At 51.4% G+C, this 23,335-nt stretch overlaps 1 protein-coding gene across 1 annotated transcript in view; it reads left to right on the top strand.

Annotated features, from left to right (window-relative positions):
* PTPRU (protein tyrosine phosphatase receptor type U) overlaps positions 1-23,335 on the top strand; it is a 313,843-nt gene that overhangs the window by 208,469 nt on the left and 82,039 nt on the right. The window contains 3 exon segments of the mRNA XM_043506197.1: positions 971-1,073; positions 11,380-11,653; positions 16,683-16,719. Of these exon segments, the coding sequence (XP_043362132.1) occupies positions 971-1,073; positions 11,380-11,653; positions 16,683-16,719 (414 nt within the window).

Raw genomic sequence — 23,335 nt, forward strand, 5'->3', positions numbered from 1 at the left:
GGCCTTTGCTCTAAGCCAGTCAGCAGGCAGCTGGGCTATACAGGATTGCAAATGCACCAAATCCCATCAGTCCATGTTATAACTGGCACTCAGACAGCCCCTTTCATCTACACGATAATGAATTTTACTTCACATCTGCCCATAGAGATGAGCCATTTTACAGATGGAGAAACTGAGGCACAGTGCTTTTAAATGACTTGCCCACAGTCCAACAATGAATCGGTGACAAAGTTTGGAGTAGAACCCAGGAGTCCTGACTCCAAGCGCTATCCTCCAAGCACGAACATAATACTGCTTCATTTAGTTGCTGTGGGCTCAGGAAGAGCCCTCAGACTTCAGTGAGGGGGACTGCAGGGCTGGACCCTAAACCCTTCGTCGAGGCACACATCAAGTCAGTGGAATGGAATCCTAACTCAAGATCAGGATGTCCTGCTTTGAAACAAACTTCTTGGCTTTGCTTGGACCTCTGTGGATCAGGGCAGGAGTCAATTTCCCCCAGGACACAGTTCTGTTCCAGGGACATTGCTGTGTAATTAACGTCATTCACTTGCAAAGGTTACAAACCTCAGACTGGAGCTGGGTTGCTACAATTCTGATATTCTGTTCCTGTGATTAGTACTGGGAGGGAATCGGCTTCATGAGGAGAGCAGGGGATGGGAGTCAGGACGCCTGGAGGCTATTCCTGGCTTGGTCACTGACTCCCTGTACTTGTGATCTGATCTTTGGCAAAGCCATTAGCTGCTCTGTACCTCAGTTTCCCCATTTGTAAACTAATGATCCTCTGCACAGGAGGGCAGTAAACTCAGCCAGTACTGCTTAGCCAACAAACATCTAATGCCAGATTGGACTTTCTGGTAGCCTCTCTACTGTATGCCTTGGAACTGTCAGAACTTGTGCTGGCCCCCTTGGGATGGTACCTCACTGCAAGTGTGTTCAAAAATAGTCACTCCTGCTTCTGCTTCCATTACAGCTCCCAGCTTCGACTACGGGGACATGCCGTCGCCTCTAAGCGAGTCGGAGAGCACCATCACGGTGCTGCTGAGGCCGGCGCAGGGCAGAGGGGCCCCCATCAGGTAGGGGGTCTATCCACAGGACTCAAACTCTTGAATGCAAGGAAGTGTAATCCCTGTCTGTGAGCTGTGTGTGCGCCCTAGGTCCTGATCCCAAGAGAAGGCACCGTGTCCATGTGAGCTAGCACAGAGCCCTAAAGCAAAGCAATCTCCTTTCTCCCCTTCCTAGCTTCCTTTTACTTTCTTTTATATTAAATCCCTATAAAGTCCTGAGGCAACTGATAACCTTTTCTTTTGCTTGGGGATTCATGGACCATTAAAGACCACTTTGCCACCTAGCCATATTAGCACGAGGTATGCACGAGTCTGCGAATTACTGACAATCTGTTCAGCACCTGGCTGCATATAAACAGGGGATGCCTAGACAAGAAGGGCGGATTAATAGAGATGTGCTGATGTGACCACCTGGCTTGGGCTAAGAGTTCTGTTTACTATTCTCAACTCAGCCTTCCACCCAGTTCAGACCCCTTGCTTTGGAGACTGCTGGCTCTAAGGGTTTGCAGTTGCAGGGGGGTGAGCCTCCAAAGGTTTGGCTTAGGGGAGCCCCCTCAGGGTCTGGATCCTTCTCATGGGTAGCTCTGATCCCTCAGCTACTTCGAAAATGGGGCTTTAAGTCGCACCAGATGCCACGACTGCTGCTCCGGGCCAGCTTGATGGTGCTGAGAGAGGAGCTCTGCCCCACTTTCGGGTGCTCGGTTTGAGTTCCAGATGGAGTCCAGGGATCGGTCCTGTTTCGTCTGAAGCTGTCTGCCCATGGGCATTCGCTATCCATCATAGCCCACCTGGGTGAGAACGCGCAGCCCATATTCACACTGGAACCATGCAAACCATCTTGCTGGTGTCAATGGGGCTACTCAAGTGAGTAAGTGTTCCCCAAATACAGGCTGCACATGCTAGCCTTCGGTGACCAATATAAACTGGGCTTAGGGGTGCCTGCGCCCCCTGTGACCAGTGCATGGAAGGGAACAGGAAGCGATATGCTGCCTGGCAAATCCCTTTGCTTTGCTTATTTCCCAGAAGCATTGGTACTGCTGATGGCTGGGTCAGTACCTTGGTGTCTAGAAGCTCTGCTCTAGGCATTATTCTTGGCAAGTTCTCTGGCTTGTGTTCTGCAGAAAGTCAGACAAGATGATCACAATGGGCCCTTCTGGCCTTGGAATCTAGGAACCGATAAGATCCCCCAGTGAGCAGAATGTCCTGAGCTCCCCACAGATTTGGGAATGAGCAACCAGTGTATACAGCCCCTAAGCTGGAGACCTGGATTCTGTTTTCACTTCCACCAGTGACTCCATGTGATATTTCCCCTCTCTGTGCCTCAGTTTCTCCACCTGGAAAACAAGGATGATGCTAATTACATTCCATAGAGATGAGCTTTGAAACCTATGGAAAAATGCTGAGTATTATCATCATTCTATATTCTTTGTAATTAAAAGGGAAAAAATGGTAGAGGGAAAGGGAAAAAAAAATAGTTCAGAACATTGACAATTTGCAGGCCGAATGTTTGATCCTTCCCCCCCCCCCCCATGCAACATCAGCTGCTCCTTAATGAGATGTTGAACAATGTCATTATTTATATTTGAATAGTCCTAAAGGCCCCAGCCAAGATGCAGGGGGTGGGGGGGGGTACAGCCCCTGCCCAGAAGAGCTCCCCATCCAAATAGATAAAAGCTAGAAGAGAAGACAAAGTGCAGGCTTGCCAAGATAAGAGGCAGAGCTGGGATTAGATGTCTTGACACGCTGGCCACCAGACCACACTCCTTCTCTGAGTTATGGTCCATTTGCGCTGATCCAGACCACCCAGCTGACATCATGGCCCAGCTTCTCAGAATCAGGTACAGACCACTGTGTGGTTGTGCACATGTTGGCAGGTTAGAGGGGGAGGTTTGGACAGCACGTGATCAGATAACATCTTCGCCATCATGTGCCAGCAATGCCCCTCTGCCATGTACATTGGCCAAACCGGACAGTCTCTACGCAAAGAAATAAATGAACACAAATCTGACATCAGGAATCATAACATTCAAAAAACGGTAGAACACCACTTCAACCTCTCTGACCACACAGTAACAGATTTAAAGGTGGCAATTTTGCAACAGAAAAGCTTCAGAAACAGACTCCAATGAAAAACTGCTGAGCTTGAATTAATATGCAAACTAGATACCATTAACTTGGGTTTGAATAGAGACTGGGAGTGGCTGGGTCATTTCACATATTGAATCTATTTCCCCATATTAAGTATCCTCACACCTTTGTGTCAACTATCTAAATGGGCCATCTTGATTATCACTACAAAAGCTTTTTTTTCTCCTGCTGATAATAGCTCTGTGATGGGATTGGGACTCATCACCGCAGCGCCTCCTGCTGTTCATTCTGGGAATTAGCTCAGTTCATGCGGTGCGCCCTCTGCCGGTGGTGTCCTGTCCGTCTCTCGCCCTAGATTGGCATCTCATTGCTCCCACTCGCAGCATCCTGTTCAGGACACTGCCCTCCAGCAGTGCCCATTGCTCCGGTTTCACCCCCTTCCAGGGGTTTTGGTGTTATCAGCAGTCCTTCTCTTCGCCCCACCCACAATGGCCAACCACACCCCAAAGTCTAACCCCTTTTGGCAGGGGTCTGGTGCAGTCCGTAATGGCCACTCCAAACGGCCAGGTGGAAATACAAGGGGGAAGCGGGGGGACCGAGGCCCACCCTCTACTCTGGGTCCTGACCTAGGGACCCTTTGGCAGCAGCCTTCCTGCCTGCCCTCCTTCTCTCCCTTTGTCTGTCTCTCTCCCTGGGCCGTTTTCCCTTTGGCCCCTTTGCACCGGCTAGGCCCTTTTTCTCAGGGCCCACAGCCCAGCAGGTACCGGGCAGGAGTTCCCTTCTGCTCCCCCCGCCTGCGCTGCGCTGTCCCTGGCGCTAGTCTCCTCACGCAGGAGACAGACCTTCACCCTCTGAAGGCCTGGGAGAGACTGCCTACGCCCTTCCTAGGCTGCCTTTATATAGGGCCTAGCCTAGCCCTGATTGGCTGGCTCTAATACTGGCCCAGATTGGCTCTCTAACAGGCCCTCCCTGATTGGCTGCCACCTTGTGCAGCTGCTCTAGCCTGTTGAAGCCCAATCTGGCATGGGGGTGGGGCACCGCTCATCTTAATTAATTAACCTCTTACTCCACCTTTTCATGTATGTATTGTGGTAAACCCAGGAGAAACAGCTACAAAAGAGGGAGTGAGAGGAGCAGAGAAGCTGCCAGTAGGCTATTTGCAGGAAGACACCAAACCTTCCCAGTAGGGAGGCTGCACTCGCTGCCCAGAAGGGAAGGAAAACAAGCACAAGGGACTGACTGAGGAGAGGAGTAGCAGGACCCTGTGCCACCTATAAGGATTTGCCTTGCCCCAAACCTGAGTCTCCAAGGCCAAAAAGGACTGATCCTACTGAGGTGAATAAGGTATTTTGCCACACATGGTGTCCAGAGGTGGTATGTGGTGAGTGAGCAAGGCTCTGTGACAAGCCATCTCAAGGCAGGGTAAATCACAAAAAAAAATAAAAAAAAAAAATGGAGGGTGTAGTGAAGGCATTGGTACAGGCCACTGCGGCCTACAGAGGCTACCAGGGTGCAGATGGCTGCCCAGCAAGAGTCAGTACGCGTCCAACAGGAGACGAACCAATTACTCAAAAAGAAAAGGAGTACTTGTGGCACCTTAGAGACTAACAAATTTATTAGAGCATAAGCTTTCGTGAGCTACAGCTCACTTCATCGGATGCATCCGATGAAGTGAGCTGTAGCTCACGAAAGCTTATGCTCTAATAAATTTGTTAGTCTCTAAGGTGCCACAAGTACTCCTTTTCTTTTTGCGAATACAGACTAACACGGCTGCTACTCTGGAACCAATTACTGATGAACCCAAGATCGATCCACCCTGAATGAAGTAGTGAACCAGTTAAAACCCCTGACCACGGGCTGATGCACGGGCCCCAGGGGATCCGGCCACTGTGGGCAAGCAACTATTTACAGAAGATGACTACGGATGACGATATAGAGGCATATCTCCTTGCCTTTGAGAGGACGGCACTGCGGGAGGCCTGGCCCCAAGACCATTGGGCAGGTATCCTGGCTCCATTTCTGTGTGGGGCGCCCCAGAAGGCCTATTTCGACCTGACCACAGAGACAGCTATGCATTACCCCCAGCTGAAGGCGGAAATCCTGGCAAGGTCAGGTGTGATGCCAGCCATACGGGCCCAGCGCTTCCATGAGTGAAAATACCGGGACAGCAAACCGCCAAGGTCCCAACTATTTGATTTAATCCACCTCGCCGGGAAGTGACTCCGCCCCGAGTCCCATGGACCAGAGAAGATAGTGGAAATCCTCATGTTGGACAGGTACATGAGGGGGTTGCCACCGGACATAGGGGGGTGGGTCCACCAAAACGATCCCTCCTCCTATGATGAACTAGTTGCCCTCGTAGAGAGACACCTAGCAGCCCAAGAACTTTCGCGGACCACTGGGGAAGGAAGGTGCCAGAATTGGAGACAAGTCTCTGCGCTGAGGCCCCGGTTTGTCCTATCACCAGGCTGGACCATGGAGGGGAGGAAGGAGGCCAAAGAGCAGCCAGAGGTCCCAGAGAGACTTGAGGACTGGGGGAGAAAGGCTTGGGAGATAAAGCCCAGTAACCCAAAAAATCGGGGGCTTCACCGAGCAGGGTACCGACGTTATGCATGTGGCAAATTGGGGCATATCGCTGCCCAATGCCCAAATCTAGAAGAGCCCATGCAATGCAAACTGGGAGATATATGGGGACCATGTGATCTAAGAAGTCTAGTAGGGGTTGTGATGATCCCTCATAGATACACTAGACCCGTTAAGATGAATGATATAGAGACCACCGCGTTAGTAGACTCGGGAAGTGCAATCACGCTGGTCTCGGGAAAGCTGGTTGGGCAGGACCAACTATCCCAGGCCAAACGCTCAGGAATATCCTGTGTGCATGGGGATGTCAGTTAATACCCGACCATCCCCGTAAAAATAGAAGTTCTCAGAAACCCCACTAAGGTGATGGTGGGAGTAGTTCCGAAACTCCCCTACCCAGTCCTTATCAGACGAGACTTCCCGGGATTTGATAGCCTACTCCCTGGGGAGAAGGTGGAAGAAAATAATGAACCCGGGACCCAGGGGGTGGCTCAGATAGATACCCCCCCCCGGCCTTCCACGAATTTGGCCAGGATTTGTTGTTCCTGCCGGGAAAGCCCCGGAAGACTCGGACGGAATGGAGGATGGATAAAAGGAGGGGAACAAGGATCTTGACCCAGTACCAGAAATCTACGCTTGTAGGGGAAAGAGGTGGCTCAATGGACAGCGGGGTGGGGCAGGAGATCAACGAACCAATAGCCAGACCTAGTTCCCCGAGGAGGAGACAGAGGTAGATCCCCCTGAGTTTGGACAAATGGGGATCTCACTCGGGAATTTTGGTCAGGATCAGGCCAATGATCCAATATACAGCAATATTAGTAAAGAAGTAGTCGAGGCAAATGTGGTCCCTGTGGAGGGGAGAGTCAAGAGCCCAGGGCCATATTATGTGATTAAGGGTGATCCGCTATACAGAGTAGTCCGGGTCCAAGAGCAAGTCGTAGAACAACTCTTGGTCCCACAGAAGCATCAGAGGGGCGTGATGGATCTGGCCCACAGCCATCTGTTTGGGGGCCATCTCGGGGTAGATAAGACCCTTGGTCGGATTCTGCATAGGTTTTTTTGGCCCGGCATTTATGCGGTGGTCTGGTGATATTGTACCTCCTGTCCAGAATGTCAGTTACATGGGCCCCGACCACACCTAAGAGCCCCTTTGGTACCTCTACCAATTATTGAAATCCCATTTGAGCGAATAGCTATGGACCTAGTAGGGCCACTGGAGAAGTCAGCCCGGGGTCATCAGTACATTCTGGTAGAACTAGATTATGCCACATGATATCCCGAGGCCGTATCCCTACAGAACGCTATGTCCAAGACTATAGCCAAAGAATTAGGCCAGATTTTTTCCAGAGTAGGGATCCCTAAAGAAATCCTGATGGACCAAGGGACCCCCTTTGTGTCTAAGTTAATGAAGGAACTATGTACAATGCTCCATATACGGACCCTCAGGACATCAGTCTATCATCCCCAGACCGATGGTCTTGTCGAACGCTTCAATAGAATATTGAAGAACATGCTACGGAAAGTGGTTAGTCATGACAGGAAAGACTGGGACACCCTGCTGCCTTACTTGCTGTTTGCTGTATGGGAGGTTCCCCAAGCTTCCACTGGATTCTCCCCATTCGAGCTGTTATGTGGTTGCCACTCGAAGGGCATATTGGACATGGCCAAAGAAGGCTGGGAAGAACAGCCAAACACCGGGAGAAACATCGTTGAACATGTATTGCAAATGAAAGACAGGATAGCCCAAGTCGCTTCCCTTGTGCGCGAAAACCTGGAGAAGGCCCAAGGGGCCCAACGGACATCCTACAATTGCCAAGCAACGACCCGGAAGTACCAGGTGGGAGACCGGGTAATGGTGCTCAGACCCATGGCAGAGAGCAAGCTCCTGGCCAGGTGGCAGGGGCCATATGAGATAATAGAGGCCATAGGAAAAGTCGACTATAAGGTCCAACAGCCGGGTCGCCAGAAGCTGGAGCAGATCTACCATATAAACCTGCTGAAACCATGGCAGGATAGAGAAGCGCCTGTGATTGCGCTAGGGGCACCATCCCCTAAAAGCAACCAGCCCGACCAAGTGGAAATATCCCCGGAGTTGACTCCGGAGCAACGATCTGAAGTGATCAGCCTGATTAAACGCAACCAGGATGTGTTCTCAGAAAAGCCAGGCAGGACTACTTGAGGTTCACCATCACATCCTCACAGGGCTTGGAGTGAAGGTGAACAGCAAGCCACACTGGATCCCGGAGGCCAAAAGAGAGGAGATCAGGACAGAGGTCAGGAAAATGCTGGCCTTAGGAGTCACTGAAGAATCTCAGAGCCAATGGTCAAGCCCAGTGGTTTTAGTGCCTAAGCCGGATGGCAGCGTGAGGTTCTGCAACGACTTCCGAAAGCTGAATGAGGTGTCCCAGTTTGATGTGTACCCTATACCCCGGATAGATGAGCTAATTGACAGATTGGGAAAAGCACGGTTTATGTCTACTCTTGACCTGACCAAGGGCTATTGGCAAATCCCCCTGGCCAAGGCTGATAAAGAGAAGACGGCCTTTGCAACTCCAGAGGGACTATATCAGTACACCGTCCTCCCCTTTAGGTTGGCATGGGGCGCCCGCTACTTTTCAAAGGCTCATGGACAAACTGTTGCGATCACATGGCAAGTACGCAGCAGCCTATCTCAACGACGTTATCATATATAGCCCTGACTGGGAGACACACTTGGCAAAGGTGGAGGCAGTGCTGGATACCCTGAGGAAGGCGGGGCTGATGACAAACCCCTCCAAATGTTCGCTCAAATTAGCTGAAGCCAAGTGCCTCGAGTATATAGCGGGGAGGGGTGTGAGGAGGCCCCAACTCAACAAGTTAGAAGCTATAGAGAAGTGGCCCCGACCACTCCGAAAAAAACAGGTCAGGGCATTCCTGGGACTAGTGGGGTACTATACACAGTTCATTCCCCACTTTGCCACCAGGGCATGCCCATTAACGGACCTGACGAAAGCTCGGGGCCCAGACATAGTAAGATGGACGACTGCAGCTGAAGATGCTTTTTCAGGTCTACGGACGGCCCCCTGCACTGACCCCATACTCGTGGCCCCAGACTGGGGGAAGGAGTTTATCCTACAAGCCGACACCTCTGATGTAGGGTTGGGGGTGGTACTTTCACAAATGGTCGGGGATGACAAACACCCTGTCCTCTTCCTCAGTAGGAAGTAGGAAATATGCCGTTGTTGAAAAAGAATACCTGACGGTAAAATGGGCTGTAGAAAGCCTCCGCTACTATCTCTGGGACGGAGGTTTACCCATGTCATGGACCATGTCCCTCTGCAGTGGATGCACCGAACAAAGACAAAAATGCCAGAGTAACGAGATGGTTCCTGTCCCTTCAACCCTTCCACTTCAGAGTACAACATAGGTCTGGAATCCAACATGGCAATGTGGATGGCCTGTCGAGAGTGCACTGTTTGCCGACCCAAGTAGCCCAACCCCGTAGTGTTGAGCGGGGGGGAGGGGGAATATGTGGTAAACCCAGGAGAAACAGCTACAAAGGGGAAGTGAGGGAGTGAGAGGAACAGGGAAGCTGTCAGTAGGCTGTTTGCAGCAAGACACCAAACCTTCCCAGTAGGGAGGCTGCACTCGCTCCCCGGAAGGGAAGGAAAACAAGCACAAGGGACTGACTGAGGAGAGGAATAGCAGGACCCTGGGCCACCTATAAGGATTCGCTTTGTCCCAAACCTGAGTCTCCAAGGCTAAAAAGGACTGATCCTACTGAGGCAAACAAGGTATTTTGCCACAGTATATATATATATATATATATATGTATCCGCTTACTATATGTTCCATTCTATGCATCCGATGAAGTGAGCTGTAGCCCACAAAAGTTTATGCTCAAATAAATTTGTTAGTCTCTAAGATGCCACAAGTCCTCATCTTCCTGCTCTGTGCCATCAGTGCTGAATTTCTCCGAGGCCGTGATCAAGGGAAACCTATAACCCAGGCCCCACCCATCCATCGAATCCCATGGCCTCATGCTGGCGGTAGTATGTGGTCATTAAAACCTACAGCCGGTGGCGGATTAGCCACTGGGCCAATGGGGCCTGTGCCCAGGTCCGCAGGCAATTGTGGATCCCTGGAAAAATGGATGTCTCTGCGCCCCACCCCGTTCCGCCTGCCCAGCACTCCTGCTGGGTTGTGGGGTTGGGAACGGGGTCGGAGTGCGGGGGCTTCCCCCGCTCCCTGGCAGGAGTGGTGGGCAGAGTAGGGAAAGCCCCCATGCCCCGACCATGCTCCCCAGCAGGAGCCCCTTGCCCTGACCCAGCTCCTGGCAGGAATGCTGGGCAGGGTGCGGGCAGTGGGTCAAGCCCCTGCACCCTGACCCCATTTCCCCAGCAGGAGTGCTGGGGTGGGGTTTGGGGGGTATTGCAGGGGGAAGGGGTGGTGAGGGACCCCCCCTTGCTCTGGCCCAGGGCCCCACAAACCCCTAATCTGCCTCTGCCTACAGCTGTACCCAACAACACACACTCAGGAGGGAAAAGATTGGATCTGATTAGGAGTTATTAAAGAGGTGGTTTTAATAGTTCTGGGGGCTGTATGTGTCTGAGTGCAAGAGATCTGCCCATGGAGACTGCAGTCACTCAAGAGCTCATCTCAATGCTGCTGTTAGTGACCTGGGCTGAGTAATACAGGGATATTGAACGCAATAAACATCATCTGAGATGGCACCTTTAATTATATCCAGAGTGCATTCCTTCCTGTAGGGGAGGGAGCCTGATTTAAAGGCACTTAGCAGGCTGGGAGGTTGTTCTGCACACAACATGTTTTCTCAAGTTGGAAAGATTCCTTTCCAGGATTTTTCACATGGGAATGTGGCTTTTTTAGGACAGTGCAGGCAACCAAGTGCCTTTCCCAAGCTATTCTGAAACATGATCCTCACAGTACGTAGACTCCAAACTCACCCTCTTCCTGGGGTTTATGATCTTGGTTTTATTAACAAAGAAATGAGTAAAATAACAGATCAGCATAATCCTGTTCTTAGAGCTCCTCTCCTCAGCACATACCTTACATCCAGATGAGGTGGCAAGTCTCCTGCCTCAATGAGTCGGCAGAATCCATTTAACCCTTTGCCAGCAGGATCAGCACCTGCCAATAGAGTAGTGGGGAGTTTCAGGCAAACGCTGGCAGTCAGTTACAAGGAAGTAGGGCAGGGTCCTCAGGCTTAGCTTTGCTAGGAGGCTCAATGCCAATATGCCAGGTGCCCTGTGGCGACAACTAATTTGCATAAATGAACATTCTTTTTAAATACATCCAATAAGTCTCTTCTTTCATATGGATACAAAAATAATCGGTGTTTGTGCTTTCGCCTTCTCTGCTCGGGCCATAGAAAGAGCTCCTTAATCAAATCCACTCGTGCACACACGTTGCAGCTGACCAGCTTGGTCCCCAGTCTGCAGTTACAGGCTGAGCATGTCCCCAGGATGTATTGTAGCCACAAGCTGCCATTCCCCCACCAACCGTGATGCTGCAGGGGGCTGTGAGTGTGAGTGTGGTCCCAGACTGCCATGAGACAGGGGAGAGGCAGTTCTTCATTTTAAAGCCAAACTCCTTCCGGGCTCATGTCCTTTCTTGTCTCTGCCTTCCCCCTCCCCACCTCCAGCACCTACCAGGTAATCGTGGAGGAAGACCGGCCCAAGAAGATGAAGCGGGAGCTGGGGGGCCAGGACTGCTTCCCGGTGCCGCTGACCTTTGACGACGCCATGTCCCAGGGCTCTGTGCACTACTTTGGGGCCGAGCTGCCTCCCAACAGCCTCCCCGAAGCCAAGCCCTTCACCGTCGGGGACAACCAGACATACAGCGGGTACTGGAACCCCCCGCTGGAGCCCAAGAAGGCTTATCTCATCTACTTCCAGGCCATGAGCAACCTGAAAGGGGTGAGTAGCTGCCCGGCTGCCTCTGTGGCTGGGATTGGTGCTAGGACATTCCTGAGTGGGAACTGCCACGAATGCTGGCACCTCTGCTCAAGTGATGGGAGCAGGACCCAGAGCAGGTGGGTCACATGGGAATCATGGGGAATGGGAGACATCCCACGCCAGATTTTCAAAGGGCATCAGCAGCTGCATCTTCAGCCTTTGTGCCCAGTTACCGCCTCATTGCAAGGGAGGCACTTTAGTTGGTTGTACCAATTTGTAGTTGTTTGACTGTATGTTCGGGGAGAGTTGCAAAGTCCAAATAAATGTGTTGCACTCCCAGTGCAGGTCATTGTGCTCCCAAGTATTGCACTCACCACCCTTCGGGAAGGTGGCCTGCAAGTCAAAATCCAGACAGAACAGAAATCTAAGGGGTATGGTTTGTTGGATTTGTTTCTCTGAAGCAGCCTCTGATTCAGACCCTGGTTGTCTCAGCAATCCCCAGGTGAGATCCTGTCTCTCCGGCTTATGTTTGTTAGGGGGCTAACTTCCCTTATCATTTTATCAATGTGTTTGATCATGCTCCCATTGAGATTAATAAGAGTTTTGCCACTGGCTTCACCGGAACCAGGATCAGTCCCTATGTAGGTATGTGCATGGCCTCACCCCACCGCCAGCGTGTGAGGGAGGTGGAGTGCCACATTAGAGTAAGAGAACTCGGATTCAAACCGGCCAAGGCTCTGATCCTGCCATCTGATCCGTGCAGGAGGGACTCCATGCAGACTCTATATGGGTTGGCCTGTGAGCATCAGATAGCAGAACTAGGCAGGTTAGAGGTTGGGACTGAGATTTTTCAAGCTCCCTAAGGGAGTTGGAGTCAGCACCGAACCCCCATGAGAGTTAGGTGCCTAAATACCTTTGAGGATCTAGGTCTGGGTGTCCAAGTCCCCTTGGCACCTTTGAAAACTGCACCCTGGAACGTCATATCAATAACAGCCAATAAGCTCAGGCCACTGCAGGTGTAATTCCATCAGCGTCCTGCACCGATGGCTTAGGCACTGCCTGTTTCATTTCCGTCTTGCCTACAAAGCCTCACTTACAACTCCTGTTGTCCTGAAGGACTCCGCTGCTCACTCACTTTCTCCCTGGGGAGAGGAAGAGAGTGGATGATCCACCCAGGACAGATGTTACTCATGTCGCTTAATGCGCAAGCGGGAGGGGCTGAGATGTTATGGTGCTGAGGGTGGTGTAAGAACCTACGGGGCACAGAATAGCATCACCTATGGATCCTGTTGTACTGCATGTATAAAGTCACTTATAAAGGGGAAAACGACTGTGACGGGGGGTGTACCAGGTGCTTGCTGCCCCCCCACCACTGTGATGCAACTCCCAAACAAAGTGTCCTTTGGAGGAAAAAGAGCACCAAGTTTAACCCTCCAGGAACTGCCTAGAAAGGCCACCCAGGATCAGCTGCGGGTAGAACCAATGAGTGTCAGTCCTCCAGCGGCTAGAAGGGTTGGGAGTGGGCAGAAACCAATCAGGGCCCAGCAGGCAGGATAAAAAGGGCTGGCTGCTTCTTCCAGGGGCCAATTCTGAAGAAAGCTGGCATGGGGTGAAAGGCTTAACCCAAGAATCCTGGCCTGGCCGGGCCTGACGCTGACTGCACCTTTTTGTCTGAGTCAACAGAAGGCTATTTGCTTAATTTATGGAGAGTAAGGCCCCGGTGGGCCAAGCTGAGTTGAGTATGACTTTGCTGTAAGACTGGGTGAGCTAGTTCCATGAAATGCTCTGCTAGCTCAGGCAAGCCCAGGACAACAACAGAAAGGAGATGTCCCTCAGAGCTGTTCTAAAGCAGCATTTTTTGTTGTTGACGTTTGCAAGTGGTTACATTCATTATTTTAAATCATCCAACATTGTAAGAAATCCCAGAATTTGCTTTATAACTTCTTAAAAAGCCTGCCATCTGTTCAAATGGGAGCTGTATTCCCGCCACCTTTCTCTGCATCATCACATTGGCCAGATGGTGTTTCCTGTATGAGATGAATGATTATTTAGGGTTATATTTAAGGTACTTCACAACAACAAAAAAGTCAGGCCAAATTCTTCCTCTCTCGCGTGCTCTGAGTAACACTTCATTCCCGAAAAGATCCGAGTATCAGCGGGAGAACCCAATGCTTTTTTTTTTTTTTTTTTAGTGATTGGCTCTGCTCTGTCATTAGACGCAATGTTGTTTAGGTAACAATGTGGTTGTTCGTGAGCTCCTTGGAGATCTCGTCTGAGGCAAGAATTTGGACTGAAATTTGGATGTGAATAATAATGCTGCTTTCAAAGGGCATTGGGAGGGCAGTGTAGAGCAGTCCCCCTCACCGGGACAGCTCTGATCAGCAACTTGGTATGCACAGTAGTTCAGAGAGTGATCCTTATCGGAGAGGAGGGGTTGGGAGGCTAAACTGCCATTAAAGAGCCCAGTCCGCACTGCCTAGCTATCATGTCATCTGCAGATCCTTCCTCCTTCCAGCCCTGGAGGAGACCGGGACTCCCTGGGGCTGGCTGGTGAATGGGGCAGGGCAGAGATTGGGAGCACGGGAGTTTCCCATGCATGTCAGTGGGAAATGCGGCAGTGATGCTTGTTCTGGTGGTAGCTCCTGACAGCTGCAAAGAAGAGGAACTCCCTACTCGGGCTTCTGAATCTCAAGCATCTCCCCTTGTTGTGGCCACCGTAGCTCCCCTGGCAGGTTGTTCCAAGCTGATCTTTGGGAGCCCAGGCTTCACTGCAGAAGCAAATAAGATCTGACAAACCTGAGGTTCTGTTCCCGTTCTTAGCTAATTTCCTTCAAGAAGCCAGCAGGAGTGATTGGAGCTTCCTTGGAGGGTCTTGGTCCTCTTCACATGTGTCTGCGACTCCCATCCTACCTGTGGGGTGAATGAACTATCAGAGACCGAGAGGCCGGCACCTGTAGTAGCCATGACAGGGTCTCTCAAAGGAAGTGCTGGCTTTGTGTGGGCAGATAGCTGGCTTAGTGCATGTGGCTAGAGGTGATGCATGGGGGGGAGCACGTGCCCCCCCCCCACCAGATTTGCTGCTTGGCTCGTACTGAGCATGCTCACATGGACTGAGCATGGTCAGTAGCACTGTTGAAGCTGGCTGCCCTCACTCTGCCCCTCCCCCCAGTCATCTCTGCATGCGGCTCTCCTGGCTAGAAGAGCCAAGGGTGGCTGACAGCCGCCTTCCTTGTGGAGAAGCTGCCGGCTGTGTGAATCTGTCCTCCTGAGGATTCCTTCACAATTTGTTGTTGGGCTATTGTTAGCACTGAGACAGGCCGAGTCTCCTCTCTGGTTCACTCAAGCCCAGCTCAGTAGGGACTGATGGTTGTCACCATCTCACAGCCCCTCTGCAAGGAGATGGTGGTCTCAGTCTAGCTCTTGTTGGACATGATGCAAATCCTGCATCCAAGCTGGGATTCTTCTTGGCCACCGCACCATAGGGGCCACTGAGTCTGAATTGCTCCCACATTCTCAGAAGCGAGTCCTCCCTGTCTGGATGGTGGCACATTAGTAGGACAGCGTGTGGGAAGCTTTCCTTTCCTCTCCCCATGCGGTACATGTTGTTTGGTTAAAGCTGGTGTGACTCCATTGACATCAGTGAAACTGTGCCCATGTAAACCCGCTGAGAACCTGGCCATCAGCCTTCTGGGCTGTCAGTCCAGAGCATTTCACCAACATGAAGTTCATCTGCAGGAGAAAATGCTTGACAAACTGGAGTGAGCTCAGAGAAAAGTGATGACAGGGGTCAGTGGGCTAGAAGGACCGAGGGGTTTAGGAGCAAGGATTACAGTGTCTCTGTAATCTAATCTGATATCGTCTGGGCATGGTGGTATCTGAGAATGGCTGAGCAATGACTGTGAATGGTTGTAGTGGGACTAGAGACACTGCCTTGCAGCTGTAAAGTACAGATAGTTGGAAAATGGGTTTTTCCCCAGAAAAAATTTAGATTTTTCTGCACAAATTTTGAATGTGAAAACATTCTGGTAGAAAACTGAAATATTTCAGCAGAAAACCGAAATATTTTGATTGGGAATACCACTGCCATGCCTTATAGGAATTGTAGTTCTGGTGCCTCATGTTTTCATTCTCACCTATAGGTCAGGCTCCCTGGTCAGACTACATCTCCCATGATAAACTGGGGATGCAGGCAGTCCACCGTGGGAGTCCCTGGCCATGGTGCATCCTAGGTGACGTAGTCCAGTTGTGGAGCACTGCCCTTGGAAGGGAATGGACACATGAGGCAACTGAACTACAGCTCCCATGAGGCACCACAGCAGCACTTCCAAATTGAAATATTTTGGTTCGGGGCCAAAATATTTCAATTTTGGAACGTTTGTTTTTACAGTGAAAAATCTGAAGTTTTCCACGGGAAGGGGACACTTTTTTGCCAAAACATTTGTTTAGCTGAAAACCCATCTTTCCACGCAACAGAACATTTCCACCCAGCTCTGTTATAAGAACTCCCCAACAAAGGCTGCCCTGGGGCTATTCTTTGCCCTGTTGATTTCACAGCCTAGGCTGGGTGCTAGCATCACCATCAGATCGTCCCATTTCCCATCGAATGATGGTCAGAAGCCCAGATGATAGGTCACAAAAATCAGAGTGGATTAGTCCATCTGGAACCCTCCCATCTAGCCCATCCTTGGGGCTCAGTTCAGGGCTTTTCTTCTGCAGGGGTTAGAGGTTCCAGTGCATTGTCGAACTCCCTGCACTTGGGCTCTGAGAGGCTAATGTAGGGGAGGCTGATGGATCGACAATTAAACACCGAACATCTTGGCATATCAGGGAGACCCATTGGCATTGGTACAGAGTATGCCAGGTGCGTCAGCCAGCAGCATATCCATGGTTCATGTGAAAAGGGTCCCAGTGCTTCACTGTGAAAAGGCTCAGCAAACTGACTGGCCAAGTTTTGTCCTAGCTTCCCCGTTAAAAGTAGAGCAATTGAAGATGAACTTGTTTTCATGTCCCTGCTGGATTCTGAGCCTCCCAATCTTTTCTCTCTCTGCAGGAGACCAGACTGAACTGCATTCGGATCGCCCGCAAAGGTAAGACTCCCATTGTACCTCCCAATCACTTGTGTTCAGCAGGTTGGCTTTTCCATTTCTTTGTTGCACTGAGGTTGGGACTCCACACACTGGTTTGGGTTTGTTATTGTATGGTTGCTCTTGAATTCCGTGCTGTGAAGAACGCTTTGTGGTTGCGCAGTTGCTCATGAAGACTAGGTTGTGCATTTCTGGTTTATTATTGTAGGGTTGATCATGAGGGATGTGTATTCTGGTTTATTGCTGTAGGGTTGCTCTTGCTTCTGGCAGTGGTTATTTTTTAAAATAAAATTATTATTATGGTAGCACTTGGAGGCCCTGCTCAAGATCAGGACCCCATTGTGCTGGGTGGGAGACCCCGTGTGAAGAGCATCTACTTTGAACAGATCAGCTAGGGAAGAAAGGAAGTATATTATCCCCTTTTCACAGGCAGGGAGCCGAGGCACCGAGCACCTAAGTGACTTGTCCAAGATCATGCAGTAAGCCTGTGGCAGGTCTTCTGGTTCCCATGCAAGTGCCCTAACCTGAAGCCCAAGCTTCACCTCTGAAGCAGCATATTAAAACATTTGTTTTGGAATAAAAATCAAATAAGGAGTGATATGTGGGTCTTGTGGGGGGGGGGAAACAAGGGGGAAAAATCAAGCATATCAGATTTCAGGCCTTCTGACCAGCATCCCTTTAAAGCTGTGAATATTGCAATTGATCTTGGCTGGTATAAACCCTGGACATGTTTGGCATTGATATACTCCAGGGGTGATATTAACCAGAGTAATTGTGTTGCTGGCAGTGATGGGGAACCACTCTTGTGAGTGAAATTGATTGGGGAAATATTTCAGCTTCGCTCTTTGGCTTTTGGAATTTCAACAAATAACTTAATGCTTTGTTCTTTCAGGGGGATTGAACTTTGGGGCCTCGTGCATTTAATAAAATTCCTTGTGCTCGACGAATATATTTTGCTCCCTATTGGATTCAAGGAAGGGGAAAAATATGTAATAAAATAAGCTAAACTCCTGGCTCGATGGGAATTGAAAAATGGGCATACATGTGCGTGCGGCTAGCGTAGCATATCAAAAAAGGAGCAGGGGGAGTCATAGCTTGGTGTGGAACAGTGCAAAGACAAGCTAAGATCCAGCCAGCAACTAGGGGCTTAGCCCTCCGGTGGGATGTGTGGGCCTGGCCCATGGGAGGAAAGACCCTTTGTTTGGTCTGGGCTGGCGATTCATTGAGGAAGATGGTATGTCCTGGGGCTATCATCCAGTTGTCGTGAGCCAGCCAGGCATATAGGGATTGTAGTGGGAATGGAGGGTTCTGGACGGGTGAGAGAAGCATGAGCCGGATGGTCGTTAGGCAGGCGAAGGGGAGGGAGCCGTCAGCATTGGCCCATGCTGGGGCCTTCCTCTCTTCTTAAGATCCTGTCTTCCTTTCCTCTTTTTCTGCTGAATAAATACCTGGGGCCCGGGGCACTGAGTACAAAACATACCTGCTCCGTTCTCCCTGTGGCTGAGCCACCAGCGGTGCCTCTGCAAGGGAGGTACCCTGCATGAGCACTGGGGGCGAGGCAAGGGCTCAGCACCTGGGCTCAGGGTGGGAGATGTCCAAGGGAGGCCAGGTTTGTGGCCTCTGCTGGGATCGGGAAGAGGTTTAGTGTGTGGGGTTGAGGATTAGTAAATCTTGGAGTCTGAATGGGGAGGGGTTAGTAGCTGGAATAGGAGTAGCTCCTGAGATCAGGGAATGTACCCTTGTCTAGTATTGGGGTTGGGCAGCTCCCGGGCTCAGAGAGGGGTGTCCTGCCGGGCATGGATCCTGGCAGCTCCCGGGTTCAGAGAGTGGTATCCTGCTGGGCATGGATCCTGGCAGCTCCCAGGTTCAGAGAGGGGTGTACTGCCTGGGACAGGATGGGCAGCTCCCGGGCTCAGAGAGGTGTGTACTGACTGGGCATGGATACTGGCAGCTCCTGGAACTGAGATGGCTACAGTAACAATGCCCGGGATTGGGGATTAGCAGTGCCCAGGATGGGTCATTAGTCTCAGCTGTGACACTCCTCGTTCCCACATTGTGCCTTAGTCCTGTATTTGGATTCTGTGAGCAGCACTCTCGGGGAGTGTTCTCAATGAGACTATTTACAACTGCATCGAGGGGCGGGCCACTATTTCCCTGCTTCCACTTTGGCTGCCTGCTTCGTAACAGTTTGTATTAATAATCCTCCTCGTCCTTATAACTGTGTTTGTACAGCACCCTCTGCCCCTGCCAATGCGCGGCGGGAGCCACAGCCGTGCAATGAAAATGCAATCATCCCCATAAGAGGCAGGAGTTAAACCTCATTAGATGCACAGCATCAAACCGTCCTGGGTGACGGCACTGGAGCGAGCTGTGTGTGTGGGGAGGGGGTGGGGGGTGTTGCACGCAGGCCTGACGCTGATTCAGCTGGAAGAGGCGACTGGAGGCGAGCGCTCCCCGGGAGAGTGAGAAGCGGCGGTCAGGTGTTTATTGCTGCTCCATGGGCTCCTCGTGCAGGGACGCCCCCGCTCTCCACATTCGCATCCTTCTCATGGCTTATGAACCCCGCTTGGTGCAAGCGTGGGCGAAATTCACCATTAGCTGCATAGTGCAGCGTTTCCTGGAACAGGGCTCTTCTCATTCCTCTGAACTGCTGTCACGCAATGCTGGTGCAGACGGGCGCCCTGCAGGAAGGGCAAGAAGGGAGCCTTATGTGCCTGTAACCTGGCACTGCCCGTGATCCTGGCAGCGCCAGTTTGTTGGCCTGCTAACTTTGATAGCATCCTTTTAAAGCACGCTAAGCGAGGGGGAGGAGGGGAGCGTGGCGAGGAGTCCTCCGGAGAGCAGAAGCAAGGCACCTCGGGGCCATGCCAGAGAGTGATGCATTGTGGAGGTTACGCCCCCAACGTTACCAGGGGAAGGCAGCAGGGAGTGTCCTGGCCCTGCCTCACATAGATTCATAGATACTAAGGTCAGAAGGGACCATTCTGATCATCTAGTCCGACCTCCTGCACAGTGCAGGCCACAGAATCTCACCCACCCACTCCTATGAAAAACCTCACCCATGTCTGAGCTATTGAAGTCCTTAAATCATGGTTCAAAGACTTCAAGGAGCAGAGAAGCCTCCCTCAAGTCAACCATGCCCTATGCTACAGAGGAAGGCGAAAAACCTCCAGGGCCTCTCCAATCTGCCCTGGAGGAAAATTCCTTCCCGACCCCCAAATATGGCGATCAGCTAAACCCTGAGCATATGGGCAAGATTCACCAGCCAGATACTACATAAAATTCTTTCCTGGGTAACTCAGATCCCATCCATCTAATATCCCATCTCAGGGGATTTGGCCTATTTACCCTGAATATTTAAAGATCAATTACTTACCAAAATCCCATTATCCCATCATACCATCTCCTCCATAAACTTATCAAGTAGAATCTTAAAACCAGATAGATCTTTTGCCCCCACTGCTTCCCTTGGAAGGCTATTCCAAAACTTCACTCCTCTGATGGTTAAAAACCTTCGTCCGATTTCAAGTCTAAACTTCCTGGTGGCCAGTTTATACCCATTTGTTCTTGTGTCCACATTGGTGCTGAGCTTAAATAATTCCTCTCCCTCTCCTATATTTATCCCTCTGATATATTTATAGAGAGCAATCATATGCTCCATGTAGTGTGAGAGCTACGTCAGAGGAGGCTGCAGTGGCTGAAGGGCCGCTGTGTCTGTCCAGTTTAGGGAGACTGGAGAGAAAAAACTTCCGGGAGACTTAGGCCGAGAGGGGAAAGTTCAAATGAAGTGATGGGAGCTGCCAATAGCCAAAATGCAGGGAGTGCCTCTATGTGAGGGACAGCGGGGGGTAGAAAGGTGGGCGGATGCTGCAGAAAAACCTTCTGCAAATTTCTGATCCCTTGACCGAACCCTCCATCTGACTCGTATACCTTAGCACAGAGGTGGGCAAACTACGGCCCACGGGCCACATCCGGCCCACGGGCCACATCCGGCCCGGCCCCTGAGCTCCTGGCTGGGGAGGCTAGCCCCTGGCCCCTACTCCTCTGTTACCCCCCCCCCCCCCGCAGCCCCAGCTCGCCGCACTACCAGCACTCTGGGCAGTGGGGCTGTGAGCTCCTGCTGCTCTGATCGGAATGGTAAGAGGGTGGGGGGTGGGGATGCTGAATAAGGGGCAGGGGGTCCCGGGGGGAAGTCAGGAGACAGGGAGCTGGGGGCAGTTGGATGGGGTGGAGATTCTGGGGGAGGGGGGGTGGTCAAGGGACTGGGGTGTGGATAAGGGTTGGGGCAGTCAGGGGACAGGGAGCAGGGGAGGATGGATAGGGGGTGGAGTCCTTGGGGGGCCTTTAGGGATGGGGTCCCACGAGGGGGCGGTCAGAGGACAAGGAGCAGGGAGGGTTGGAAAGGGGGCGGAGTACCGGGGGGTGGTTAGGGGCAGGGGACCCGGGAGGAGGCGGTCAGGGGACAAAGAGCAGGGAAGTTGGATGGGTTGGAGGTTCTGAGGGGGGCAGTCAGCGGGCAGGAAGTGGGAGGGGGCGGATGGGGGGCAGGCTATTTGGGGGGGGACAGCCTTCCCTACCCAGCCCTCCATACAGTTTTGCAACCCCGATGTGGCCCTTGGGCCAAAAAGTTTGCCCACCTCTGCCTTAGCAACTCATTCAGCCTGCCTATCCAGCCCATCCACCCGACCCATCTATCCAGCCCATACACCTGACCCATCTACCCAACCAATCACCCAACCCATCTATCCAGCCCATCCAATCTACTCAACCCATCTACCCAACCAATAACCCGACCCCACTATACAGCCCATCTGTCCAGCCCATCCACCCGACCCATCTGTCCAGCCCATCCACCCGACCAATAACCAGACCCATCTATTGAGCCCATCCACCCAACTCATCTACTTAACCAATCACCCAACCCATCTATCCAGCCCATCCAATCTACTCAACCCATCTACCCAACCAATAACCCGACCCCACTATACAGCCCATCTGTCCAGCCCATCCACCCGACCAATAACCAGACCCATCTATTGAGCCCATCCACCCAACTCATCTACTTAACCAATCACCCAACCCATCTATCCAGCCCATCCAATCTACTCAACCCATCTACCCAACCAATAACCCGACCCAACTATCCAGCCCATCCACCCAACTCATCTACCCAACCCATCTATCCAGCCCATCCACCCGACCTATCCACCCTACCCGCCTGTCCAGCCCATCCACCCAACCCATCTGCGCAACCAATAAACTGACCCATCTTTCTAGCCCATCTACCCAACCAGTCACCTAACCCATCTATCCAAACCATCCATCTAATCCTTCTATGCAACCCATCTATCTAATCCATCCACTTCATCCATCCAACCAATTCATCTGCCCAGTTCATCTACCTGATCACCTGATTCCTCCACCCAACCTGTCCACCTTATCTATTCACCAAACCCCTCCACCCAACCCATGCTTCTAAATAATCCATCCACTTGACCCATCCACCCCTTCCCCTGGGATTTAAGTGCCAGGGGTCTGGCCATGTCCAGATTTGCTTTCTGTTAATGTTCAAGTATGGGAGCTTTTCCATCATAAACACTCACCAAGAACAAACACCAGAGACACACACAGGAGCATTTACAGAACACAAACTTTAAAGCTACATGCCTGGGAATTTGCACCCAAAGTGCTTCCATGTTCATCCATCTGGGAACAGGAACAATGCCATGTGATTCAGCTGACCAATCCCACTGAGCCAACTCTGCCCAAGTAGCAAAGACTCTCAACGACCCAGCTGTGTGATTGATCCACAGAGGAGACAGAACACTTTTACAAAATCAACACAACAGCTGCACGATTGTGGGCAATGAATTAATTTGTGGGGACAGTGATGGGCTTAGCCTGGCCTGGGTGTGGGGCAAAGAGAGGAGGAGCAGTAGGGTCTCTGACAACAATCGGCTATTTGATAGTTTGTTGGAGTTACTTCTTGGATTGGTTGTTTGGATTAGAACATCGAACAGCCTTATTTAATGTGGGATTAAATCACCTTGTTTGGTAGAACATTAAATGGGCCCGAACGTTTCCTTCTCTGGCAATGAGGCTTCCGTGCACAGCTCCACTCCGAATGATGGGGGAGGACAGGCTGTTTGATGTGTCTCACGTAGGACAGCGCTGGTGAGATGCGCCCCCAAGTCAGGGGCAGGGTCCAGAGTCCTTCTACTCCATTATTGGCTACAAAGGGCATTCAGCCCACCCCCTCTGGGTCCCAGTTCCGAAGCCACAGGCAACAGGAATCCTGTCCCAGTGTTTTCTGAATGCGCACCACTCTGTGTGTGTGTGTGTGTGTGTGTGTGTGTGTGTGTGTCTGTCCCCTTCAGCACTCTGGTGCATGAGTGCAGCTGTTTTGTGTGTGTGTGCGCACGTGCGCGCATGCACACATGTTACCTGTGTGGATTTGAGGGAGCTTGTGTGTGTGTGTGCACATTATGTGTATGTGGGAGAGCTTTTGTGTGTGTGTACATGCACACGTGTACATTTGCTCATAAAATCTGCACGGGGGAGTTTTAGCATGTGGGTGAGGCTGTGTTGTATATGCGTGCATGTGGAAGATCTTTTGGCT

This window comes from Dermochelys coriacea, chromosome 19 (assembly GCF_009764565.3).
Source record: "Dermochelys coriacea isolate rDerCor1 chromosome 19, rDerCor1.pri.v4, whole genome shotgun sequence".
In the NCBI taxonomy this organism is placed as follows: domain Eukaryota; kingdom Metazoa; phylum Chordata; order Testudines; family Dermochelyidae; genus Dermochelys; species Dermochelys coriacea.